At 46.7% G+C, this 12414-nt stretch overlaps 1 protein-coding gene across 6 annotated transcripts; it reads right to left on the reverse strand.

Annotated features, from left to right (window-relative positions):
* Window positions 1-689: 689 nt before the first annotated feature.
* Window positions 690-12117, reverse strand: LOC143527563 (uncharacterized). Of its 6 annotated transcripts, none has more exons than XM_077022877.1 (19): window positions 11812-12117; window positions 11134-11316; window positions 10306-10462; window positions 9963-10034; window positions 9724-9839; window positions 9457-9519; window positions 9304-9374; window positions 9013-9205; window positions 8804-8887; window positions 8613-8708; window positions 8271-8486; window positions 7931-8049; window positions 7580-7706; window positions 7257-7342; window positions 6973-7114; window positions 6403-6539; window positions 6175-6289; window positions 5897-5951; window positions 690-4915 (listed from the first exon to the last, which is right to left on the reverse strand). In XM_077022877.1, exons 2-18 carry the CDS (start codon window positions 11311-11313, stop codon window positions 5898-5900), a joined length of 2028 nt encoding a protein of 675 aa, XP_076878992.1. In that variant the 5' UTR covers window positions 11314-11316; window positions 11812-12117; the 3' UTR covers window positions 690-4915; window position 5897. The 6 variants fall into 6 exon arrangements, with proteins under 6 accessions (XP_076878992.1, XP_076878994.1, XP_076878993.1 ...); XM_077022879.1 differs by having other exon boundaries at window positions 7931-8046; window positions 8280-8492; XM_077022878.1 differs by having other exon boundaries at window positions 8280-8492.
* Window positions 12118-12414: the final 297 nt, after the last annotated feature.

A 12414-nucleotide genomic window follows, 5' to 3' on the forward strand; every position in this document is an offset into this window, starting at 1 on the left:
CACACGTGCACGCTCACACACGCGCAACTGGGACAAACAAATGACCCTCAGGTGAGATGGATCGCGGGCTACGCCCACCTGAGGGACAAACACAACATGACAGGACAACTGCCGCTGTAGGCTGTAGCAATTTTTTTTCCCACACACATGCACTCTTTTTTTCACACACATGCATGCTCACACTTGCACTCTCACACCGTACTTTATTTATTTCACACACGCGCATGCTCACACACGCACAATCACACATGCACTTTTTTCACACAAGCACGATCACACACACTCACACGCACTTTTTTTTTCACACACACGCACGCTCACACGCACACTCACACATGCACACTTTTTTTCACACACGCACGATCACACGCACTTTTTTTCCCTTTTTCCCCACACACGTGCACGGTCACACACGCGCAACTGGTACAAACAAATGACCCTCAGGTGAGATGGATCGCGGGCTCCGCCCACCTGAGGGACGAACACAACAGGACAACTGCCGCTGTAGGCCGTAGCACTTTTTTTTTTACACACGCGCACTCTTTTTTTTCCCCACACACATGCAAGCTCACACACGCGCAACTGGGACAAACAAATGACCCTCAGGTGAGATGGATCGCAGGCTCCGCCCACCTGAGGGACGAACATAACAGGACAACTGCCGCTGTAGGCTGTAGCGCTTTTTTTTTTTTTACACACGCGCACTCTTTTTTTTTTCCACACACGTGCACGCTCACACACGCGCAACTGGGACAAACAAATGACCCTCAGGTGAGATGGATCGCGGGCTCCGCCCACCTGAGGGACAAACACAACATGACAGGACAACTGCCGCTGTAGGCTGTGGCAATTTTTTTTCCCACACACATGCACTCTTTTTTTCACACACATGCACGCTCACACTTGCACTCTCACACGCGTACTTTATTTATTTCACACACGCGCATGCTCACACACGCACAATCACACATGCACTTTTTTCACACAAGCACGATCACACACACTCTCACACGCACTTTTTTTTTCACACACACGCACACTCACACATGCACACTTTTTTTCACACACGCACGATCACACGCACTTTTTTTCCCTTTTTCCCCCACACACGTGCACGCTCACACACGCGCAACTGGTACAAACAAATGACCCTCAGGTGAGATGGATCGCGGGCTCCGCCCACCTGAGGGACGAACACAACACAACAGGACAACTGCCGCTGTAGGCCGTAGCACTTTTTTTTTTTACACACGCGCACTCTTTTTTTTCCCCACACACATGCAAGCTCACACACGCGCAACTGGTACAAACAAATGACCCTCAGGTGAGATGGATTGCGGGCTCCGCCCACCTGAGGGACGAACATAACAGGACAACTGCCGCTGTAGGCTGTAGCACTTTTTTTTTTACACACGCGAATAATACAAAACAAAGCAGCAAGAATTACATTAAAATGTCCATATAGAACAAGCACTAATAAAATGCATGAAAAACTTGAATGGTTAAAGGTTGAAGACAGGTGCAAGATGACCCTTGTAAGATTAGTTAAAAACATATATGAACAAAAACATCCAGTGGAGCTCTATGGTCAAATGGAGCGTGTAAAAGAAAGAGAAACCAATTCCACAAGATATACAACAAAAAACTATTTCAAATTACCTAGAGCAAAAACTAATTATATGTGCCGAACTGTAATTTATAGAGCTATGAAGGAGTGGAACTCATTGCCAGTTTCATTACTTAAAATAGAGGGCAAATTTATGTTTAAAAAACAAATTAAGAAACATTATTTAACAAATAATATAAATTAATGGAATTAAGTTAAATTGTCTTTTTTAGTTTAAACTTCTTTTTTATGTTACTGCTGTATTTATTTATAAGCGGATTTATTTTTTATTTTTTTTACTTATTCAGTTGTTGATATTGTTGATAATGTCATTATGGTGATGGTGAGAATGATAATGGCAATAATGGTAACGATTATTATTATTGTTCTTATTATTATGGTTATTATTATTATTGTTAGTATTAATTTTTAATTTTAATTTTATGATTGTTGTTATTGTTATTAAGTTGGCTTGTATTGTTAGTGTGGTTTGTCTTTTTGGACCCCAGGAAGAATAGCAGCTCTGAGATAGCAGCTAATGGGGATCCTAATAATAAAACTAAAACTAAAACACGCGCACTCTTTTTTTTCCCACACACGTGCACGCTCACACACGCGCAACTGGTACAAACATATGACCCTCAGGTGAGATGGATCGCGGGCTCCGCCCACCTGAGGGACAAACACGACATAACAGGACAACTGCCGCTGTAGGCTGTAGCGCTTTTTTTTACACACGCGCACTCTTTTTTTTTTTTCCACACACGTGCACACTCACACACGCGCAACTGGTACAAACAAATGACCCTCAGGTGAGATGGATCGCGGGCTCCGCCCACCTGAGGGACGAACATAACAGGACAACTGCCGCTGTAGGCTGTAGCGCTTTTTTTTTTACACACGCGCACTCTTTTTTTCTACACACGTGCACGCTCACACACGCGCAACTGGTACAAACAAATGACCCTCAGGTGAGATGGATCGCGGGCTCCGCCCACCTGAGGGACGAACACAACACAACAACAGGACAACTGCCGCTGTAGTCTGTAGCAATTTTTTTTACACACGCGCACGCTCACACACGCGCAACTGGTACAAACAAATGATCCTCAGGTGAGATGGGTCGCGGGCTCCGCCCACCTGAGGGACGAACACAACACAACAACAGGACAACTGCCGATGTCGGCTGTAGCACTTTTTTTTTTACACACGCGCACTCTTTTTTTCCCCCACACACGTGCACGCTCACACACGCGCAACTGGTACAAACAAATGATCCTCAGGTGAGATGGGTCGCGGGCTCCGCCCACCTGAGGGACGAACACAACACAACAACAGGACAACTGCCGATGTCGGCTGTAGCACTTTTTTTTTTACACACGCGCACTCTTTTTTTCCCCCACACACGTGCACGCTCACACACACGCGCAACTGGTACAAACATATGACCCTCAGGTGAGATGGATCGCAGGCTCCGCCCACCTGAGGGATGAACATAACAGGACAACTGCCGCTGTAGGCTGTAGCACTTTTTTTTACACACGCGCACTCTTTTTTTTTCCACACACGTGCACGCTCACACACGCGCAACTGGTACAAACAAATGACCCTCAGGTGAGATGGATCGCGGGCTCTGCCCACCTGAGGGACGAACACAACACAACAACAGGACAACTGCCGATGTAGGCTGTAGCACTTTTTTTTTTACACACGCGCACTCTTTTTTTCCCCCACACACGTGCACGCTCACACACGCGCAACTGGTACAAACAAATGACCCTCAGGTGAGATGGATCGCGGGCTCCGCCCACCTGAGGGACGAACACAACACAACAACAGGACAACTGCCGCTGTAGGCTGTAGCAATTTTTTTTTCCCCACACACGTGCACACACACACGCGCAACTGGTACAAACAAATGACCCTCAGGTGAGTTGGATCGCGGGCTCCGCCCACCTGAGGGACGAACACAACAGGACAACTGCCGCTGTAGGCTGTAGCGCTTTTTTTTTACACACGCGCACTCTTTTTTTTTCTACACACGTGCACGCTCACACACGCGCAACTGGTACAAACAAATGACCCTCAGGTGAGATGGATCGCGGGCTCCACCCACCTGAGGGACGAACACAACACAACAACAGGACAACTGCCGCTGTAGTCTGTAGCAATTTTTTTTACACACGCGCACTCTTTTTTTCCCCCACACACGTGCACGCTCACACACGCGCAACTGGTACAAACAAATGATCCTCAGGTGAGATGGATTGCGGGCTCCGCCCACCTGAGGGACGAACACAACACAACAGGATAACTGCCGCTGTAGGCTGTAGCGCTTTTTTTTTTACACACGCGCACTCTTTTTTTTTCCACACACGTGCATGCTCACACACGCGCAACTGGTACAAACAAATGACCCTCAGGTGAGATGGATCGCGGGCTCCGCCCACCTGAGGGACGAAAACAACACAACAACAGGACAACTGCCGCTGTAGGCTGTAGCAATTTTTTTTACACACGCGCACTCTTTTTTTTCCCCACACACGTGCACGCTCACACGCGCAACTGGTACAAACAAATGACCCTCAGTTGAGATGGATCATGGGCTCCAACCACCTGAGGCACGAACACAACACAACAACAGGACAACTGCCGCTATAGGCTGTAGCACTTTTTTTTCACACACGCGCACTCCTTTGTTCACACACGTGCACTCTTTTTTCCCCACACACGATCGCACGCACACTCACTTTTTTTTCACACGCGCACGCTCACACACGCGCACTTTTTTTTCACACACATGCACGCTCACACGCGCACTCTTTTTTGACACATGTGCACGCTCACCTCACACGCGCACTCTCATACGCTCACTCTTTTTTCACACACGCGCACAAGACAAATATAGACAAACAAATGACCCTCAGGTGAGATGGATCGCGGGCTCCACCCACCTGAGGGACGAACACAACACAACAACAGGACAATTGCCACTGTAGATGGAGGCGACCAGTAGGGGGCCCGCCATACCGTGACAGTCCCCCCCACCAAGGCGCACTCCCCTCCACCGGGTGTGCGGAACACAGCGGCAGCACACAAAACAAAGGGGGAGGGCGGGGACAAGGCAGGGACCTGCTCCCTGCAGTCCAGTAGCTGTAACACAAACACACAGAGTAGCTCCTCCTCACTGGGCAGGGACAAGGCAGGGACCTGCTCCCTGCAGTCCAGTAGCTGTAACACAAACACACAGAGTAGCTCCTCCTCACTGGGCAGGGACAAGGCAGAGACCTGCTTCCTGCAGTCCTGGAGCTGTAACACAAACACACAAATAGGTTAGCTCCCCCTCATTGGGCGTGGCCCTGGACCGACTGGGCCATCAATGAGATGACAACCACGCCCCAGTTGGTCACAGGGCCATCACACCCTAGCGGGCCTCTGACCGCTGAGCCCCCCATGGTGTGTGGATGGAGTGCAACCTGCTCCCCTCTCGTCCGTGGTGCCTGAGTGTGCAGGGTGCCTCCCTGGGGCGAGGCTACTCCACCCACTAACCGCTCCCAGCTACCTTACCTCTCGGAGCTGACCCCTGCCTTTTGCTAGGGGTCACCCCAGGCTCCTGGGTGAAAGATACTAGCCGACATCCAATCTAGACAGCTCTAAATGACTAGTTCAGAATACTGCTTAACAATAATGTCGAATTAAGATTATAGGAGGGTACACAAATCTACAGTGGTAGACCGTTACCGACAGCACTGTAAATTTAAAGGATTTATAATTATAGATGTATGGTTATCAGTGAATGTTCCTCCACGCCATCAGCATAATTTAAACCTCTGCGAGCGAGTGGTATCGCATTTGTAGTATTTGTGCAAATGTAGATAGTTTAGCTTTGTAATGTTTGAAAAACAGTAGGCCTGTCCTTACAGTCTGTCCTTAATGTCAGAAATGTCTTTAGCTGATATTTTTATCTGGTGTTTTTTTGCCGGATGCTTTGGGTTTTGTCTTTGTATCCCACTGCTATAATGAATCAACAACTTATTTCCATGTCATAAATATATATGGAGTGCTTCCACGCAACACTACACATATAACAGCCCATAATCACAGGTAAAGTCATGCAGGCATTCCTCTCAAACACCCCAAGCTTTGTGATGTAGTCATATGCAAATCATATGCAAATTTAACAATGCACTATTCTATAACGTTCTAGTTTTTAAATTAAGAATTACAAAATAAAATAGCAACCAATGACATGTTACTCAAGGATTATTAGGAATGGAAAAACAGTCTTACCTTACACAGTGCCCTCACTGATCTGGGTCTTTAACAATATCAGCCTCTTCAGGTCCTGTATGAAAGCAGAAGGGAATGAGGCTCGGTGAATCAGGCCAGGTGTCTCCTGGGAGAATCGCCCCAGGAGCATCAAAGTCACACAGGGCTGCTGGCAGTACACTTAAGTTTCTCTCAGGATGATGAGGAGTTGATAAGAAATGTACTTAAGTTGTTATTCAACCTTTCAGCAGCATTTCAGTGTTCTCAGTAATTAAAGGGTATTCATTTAAAACACAAACCTCAGAAGCAGTGAGCGATTGGCAGTTGAGCAGCTGTCTAATGAGGTTGTCAAGCTCTATGTACTTTATCAGCTTTTCATCTCTCTGCCAAAGCTCTTTCTTAAGAAGATCCAGCCTGGATGAGAAAAAGTGCATGTTTATCAGTAAAAAAAACTCACAAGATGGGAAGAAGATAACCGTCACCATCTTCAGTATTAAGAAAAGAGGAAACTGTTTCAGTGTTGTAACCTTCGGTGCATGGACGTTGTTGTGGCAACAGCACTTGCTCTGGCACCCTCCTCTTCATTCAACCGACAGAGCAGCTCTTTCTTGTTAAGGAGCAGAGCCTCGTTCTCAGTCTGCACCATCTTCACCATGTCACTCTCCTGGAGAGAAACACCTACAACCTCAGTATTTCAGTATCTTCACCATGTCACTCTCCTGGAGAGAAACACCCTCAACCTCAGTATTTCAGTATCTTCACCATGTCACTCTCCTGGAGAGAAACACCCTCAACCTCAGTATCTCAGTATCTTCACCATGTCACTCTCCTGGAGAAACACTCTCAACCTCAGTATCTTCACCATGTCACTCTCCTGGAGAGAAACACCCACAACCTCAGTATTTCAGTATCTTTACCATGTCACTCTCCTGGAGAAACACCCTCAACCTCAGTATTTCAGTATCTTCACCATGTCACTCTCCTGGAGAAACACCCTCAACCTCAGTATCTCAGTATCTTCACCATGTCACTCTCTTGGAGAGAAACAACCTGAACCTCAATATTTCAGTATCTGACTATCCTCAGATGCGCTTTACCCTCTGAAGACGCATGCTGAGGATCTCCAGCTCCCTCTGCTGCTCCACGATCTTCTCGTCTCGCCAGGCCGTCTCCCTGAGATACACCTCTTTGGCCTTGCAAAGTCTCTCTCTGTGCCGTAGCTTCCTGTCATGCTGCTTGCTGGAGACACATTGAATCAGTTTAGAAATGGAGAAGGAATAAGTACTTTTCTAAGCATGTTTAAAATGGCAGCGTGAAACCAGCATGCGTAGTGCTTTCAAATGGAGAATTTCGTACATATGATGGTTAGGCGTCTCTCTACCTGATCTGAAAGGACAAGTTAACATCGGCTTCCTGGAGCTGCGTGTGGACTTTCTCATAGTCCTGCTGGCTGAGGGTCAGTTTCTCCTTATTTATTGAAAATAAAACACAGAGTGCTTTCTTAGAACAGCCTTCATGCTTAGCTATACGACAGCTATAAAACAGCTATATTGTGTATGATACAGCTATATGTATGAGGGAGCTCTGTCTGACACTGTCTGTTTTATGTGGTGGGTTAGTGGTCATGTATGGAGACTGCAGGGTTAGGGTTAGATTAACCTAACCCTGGCCCTAACCATGCAGAGACCTGTGTGAAAGAATCACCTTAGTTATCTCCAGGTCTTGGACCTGCCGAGCAAGCTCCGCCTTGGCCTGACTCAGCTGAGCGTTATTGGCCAGCAGTGACTCCACCTCCAGCCGCAGCTCCTCCTCCCTCACTGCTAAGCGCTTCCTGTATGACATTAAGAAGCAAAAAAAAGGTTTCAGAGAGGGCGGAGCCTATCACACATCACCTTGCTAATATTGTAGAGCCTAGCCACTTTGATCTGAACCGCAATAACAAATTCCTTATGTTTCTTACAACTATGTCATAAATCATATCTTTTTACTGTAATTGTCTGTGGAGTTCACTAGTCTGTGGAGTGCCCTAGTCTAGTGGATGGCAGCTCTCAGTACCACTGCTGTTGGGAGTTCTCCACTTGATTCTTCAAGGTGGACATCTCAGCCACCATGTCCCTAAGCTCCAGCTCCAGGTTGTTAGTGTGTTTGCTGTGAGTCTTCTCTGCATTTAGCTGCTGGGTGTCGTAAAGCACAGGTGTAAGGGTCAGGTGTAAAGACCAGGTGTAAGGGACAGGTGTAAAGAAGGGACAGGTGTAAGGGTCCAGTGTAAAGGACATGTGTAAAGGCCAGGTGTAAAGGCCAGGTGTAAGGGCCAGGTGTAAGGCACTCTGTCATCTACATTCCATGTTCACATTCCACACTGTGAACATTAAGACACTTGGCAAACAGGCTTTACCTCTCTCACCACAGAGTCCACCTGCTCGTGCTGGAACAGGTACTGGTCCTGCTCCTGAGGCTGGCACGTCTTCAGGTCTTGCTCTAGGACGTTGATGCTGCTGTGATGTTGGCTGTTCCTCTCACTCTGAGCAAGCAGCTGTTCGTCACTGTTCATGAGGAGATCACGAGTCCTCTTGAGCTCCTCATTTAGCCTCTTGCACCATGTCCAGGAGTCCTGCAGCTGAGTCAAAGTGAAGATGTTACACGTGCTTCCAACAACCCTGTTTAAGATAACCATGCATTTCCACTCTATGTGCATTTGTGGTCTGTTACTACATGTTAGCCTGAAGCCCGTGCTCACCTTGGCCTGCTCAGCCAAGTGTTGTTGTTTGGCCTGCTCTTTCTCTTCATGAAGTGTGGTCCTGACCCAGTCCAGTTCAGTGGTCAGAGACTCCAGCTAAGAATGTCACAAGGCCAGAGGATTAGTCAAAAAGCGTAGCTAAGAGTCAAAGAGTTCCACAAACATCAGAGCGACTCGTCTCCCCTCCATACCAGCTGCAGGTGCTGCTCACACTTCCTGTCCTGTCTCTGAGATTTCTCAACATTGACTTCATCAATTTCTTCCAGGAGATCTATCTGTGAATGCACAGCAGACAGCATTTTGCTTTGATCATCTGGTAGACCTATACTACCCTCACCAGGATTACAACCATCTAACCCTCACCATCTAACCTTCACCCTAACCCTCTGGTGACTCTCACCTGCTTCTGAAGGTGCTGGATTTCAGCCTCATGGTCGCTATTTTTTTGCTCCTGCAGTTCCTGCAGCTGCAGGGTAAGGTCTTCCGCCACTTGCCTCCTCTTCCTCTGATCTTCACATTCCTCCACTGCTTTCTTCCTCTGCAGGGTCTCCTGCTCAAGCCGAGCCTCCATCTCCTCCATCTCCTCGCGGCACCTACAGAATCAGGCACACACATCACCATTTAACCAACTGACTCGTCAGTAATTACAACCACTGACAATACTGAAAGCGAGTAAAAATCAAGTGCCCACCTCTTATGGATGTCCTGTAGTGCTTTCTTCCTCTTAACTTTAGATGAAGAAGTCGTGCTGAGGATCTGACTCTAAAGGAAGCAGACAGCTGTTATTTTCGAATTTGTGCTGAGGATCTAGAGATTCCACGAATGTGAGGGTGCTTTGTTTAACCTTTGACAGTTTCTGAGTAAACGCCTCGTCACTGTCACCTTCATCCCTGTCAGTGTCTTTAACCTAATGATTCAAAGAGGATTGAAAAACTTTGTATTATGATGTTATGAATAATATTAATAATTATTATATTGCATGAAAACATAATTCCATTATTTTTTCTTCCACAGGATCCTTCAATGCCCATTTCATAAACTTTCATGAAATGACTTCCTCAAAGTTCCATACATTTCTATAACACTAGATGTTTAACTTATCTCTTCGTACCAGCTCAAGCAACTGCAAGCAGTCAGTGTTCATTTTGTGAACAGTGGTCTTCAGCTGAAGGACCTCTGCCACCAGGAACTCCTTCACCTCCTCTACCTTGATGTGTTCAGCCACATCTGTAGGAAGAACAGTTTCTCTCTTTGTTTGAAATCTTGAGCAACTGTTTCTAATTACAAACCAATTAATCATGTACATTTAATTTGGCTGAGGATAGAAAAAAATGTGAAAGAGTGTGTTACCATGGTGTTTCCAGTCCTCTACTTCCTGTCTAAGTTGCTCAACTTCTAGCTGAGCAGCCTGGAGCTCTGACTCTGAAAGAAACACAGAAACACAGACATTATGAAGGGACACACTTACGTTAGACATGTACGCATGGATGCTTGCTTACACACACACACACACACACACACACACACACACACACACACACACACACACACACACACACACACACACACACTACATCAGGCCAGTATAACTTAAATTTCCCCTCATCCCTCCTCCTTATTTGCACAGGAGGAAGTGGACAGCACATCCGACCATTTGTGGATGAGATCAGGCCGTCCCTGCTCAGACACCCACCGTAGGCTCTGAGGGCCGAGCGGGCTGACTCCAGCTCCTCAGTGAGGCGGTGGATCTCCCCGTGGGCCATGTGCAGCCTGGAGGTCGCCTCAGCCACATCCTTCTCCAGACACTTCCGCTCTTCCAGGAGATTCTCCTGACCAGACCGCCTGCTCGCCTTAAACAGGGCAGAAAAATGCGTGTTCAGCGCACGACTGACTCGTGAACCTGACAGAAACACGCTGTAGACGTTTTCCATCCCAGGTGAGCATGCATGCTGCATCATCCATCGGGCTGCTGTGCTCAGAGAAGGTTAGTTAGTCAGAAGGAAGAGCAGGCCAGGTTAATTTGCTGGTCAAATACAGAAAGGTTGCTGGTTTTCTCAGCCAGGAAGGGGGAGACAGGCACACATCGGCGTTTCTTCCTATCAAACTATAATAAAGCATTAGCAGTGTAGACGTACGGGGTGAACCCTCTCCATGGTCTGCGGCACTGGTCTGAGCTCCAGGAGTCTTCTTCCACAGACTCTGCCCTTGCAGGCACTCAGCCTTGTGGGGAAAGAACGTTTGTAGGTTTCTCTGGGCCAAACTGCATTTTAACAAAAAAATTATTAACCATAACAAAACCAAACCACACTGTGTGGCCTTACTTGGTCTGGGTTCTCTTCAGGACTCTGCAGTATGGTCTTCTGAAAACCATTTGGCTGCAGTGTCTTCGTGGTGCCAAACACACGAGAAACACATACAACGTGCATTGGATACAGAAATCTGTTCCTACGTGATCCTAAAAAATTACCATAGCCTCATTTACTCATCTCGCCAATTCAGGATCGCTCGAAAACACACTCACGATTTTGAGCTCCGCCGCGTGCTCCAAGCGCAGCTCCAGTATGTTCCGAGTGAGCTCTCTCGCGCGTTTGTCCTTCTCCACGTAGAGCTGCCACAGCAAAGCCAGACGCTCAGAGCTGGAGGCGTCCACAGACAGTCCTTCCTGCACCAAGCGCTGCTCCATCTCACTCAACGACTCCATCACCTGAAGAAATACAGGCGCAGCTAAACACCTTCATCCCTGATTATGTAACTACCCATCAATAGAACTAACGTGTTAGGTTCCGTTTAAATGGGGTAAAAATGAGTGTAAGGTATAAATAACTCATTCAAAAAAAGCTACCAAAGCTGCTAACGTACAGTTTTAAACAGGTACCAAAGTTCAGAGACGCTCTTACGAAGACAGCAAGTTAAACAAACGGAACACGAGCGAAAGGGACGGACGGCATGCCACGAGGATAACGCGGACAGCTGTTTTCAGCTTTAAACGATCTAACCTGCCAAATACGATTTTATAATCAATCCACTCTCACTTCAGAAGTGGACAAAGCCGCTAAACCGCATAACGATCGTCAGTCAAACAAAAACAAGCTAGCATACAGGACTACAGATTAGCTTTGAAGTAAATAATTTAAATCCATCGCATCATATCGTTGATCGTCTTCATTAAGAAGTGACTAATGTGTAAAGAAATGTTTACCTCTGTAGTCTGTACCGTTTACCTCTGTAGACAGACAGCCGTACAACAGAATGTAACAGATGTTTCTGTATTGAACGCTTTTTAAACGCAAAACTTTCCGTCAGTTCAACCAACTCTGGTCTCGTTTCGAACACAAACTTTGGGATTCTGTTTAGATTCTAAAATGCCGCGTAGTGACGTCAGCGTGTTGACGAGAACCGCATCAAAATGCAGCTTCCATATAAAAACATAGTAACGGCGTGCGGTGCGTAGCGGACATGCTTCCGTTTCAGCTAAAGCGCAGTTGTGATGGGACGGCTCACTCTCGCGAAGGAAAAACAGTCCCGTTACAGCTGTCTGTGGAAGACCTGGGGTGGGCTAGTAATCTTCACTGGAGCTTAATGCTATCCCACATGCAAATTCAACAAAAATATTACAGTGCTTATTCCTCATACTTCTTATTATTATTATAGTGCTTGAAAAGCACTACATTGCAGTGGTGTGCAGTCAGGCCCTTCTAACCCTTCAGAGAAGGGGTAATAAAGGTGTATGTAAAATTATATAAATATATATATTTCATTAATAAAGTAAAATTATAAACCAGTTCAGGATGCTATATTAACA

The sequence above is a fragment of the Brachyhypopomus gauderio genome, chromosome 11 (assembly GCF_052324685.1).
Source record: "Brachyhypopomus gauderio isolate BG-103 chromosome 11, BGAUD_0.2, whole genome shotgun sequence".
Lineage (NCBI taxonomy): Eukaryota > Metazoa > Chordata > Actinopteri > Gymnotiformes > Hypopomidae > Brachyhypopomus > Brachyhypopomus gauderio.

Coding starts and splice junctions, on each gene's coding strand:
- LOC143527563 (XM_077022874.1), bottom strand. CDS start 11,313: ATGGAGTCGTTGAGTGAGATGGAGCAGCGCTTGGTGCAGGAAGGACTG. Junction 7,343..7,579: donor AAGACCTGGAGATAACTAAG/GTGATTCTTTCA, acceptor TCAATAAATAAG/GAGAAACTGACCCTCAGCCA. Junction 5,952..6,174: donor AATCGCTCACTGCTTCTGAG/GTTTGTGTTTTA, acceptor GCTTTCATACAG/GACCTGAAGAGGCTGATATT.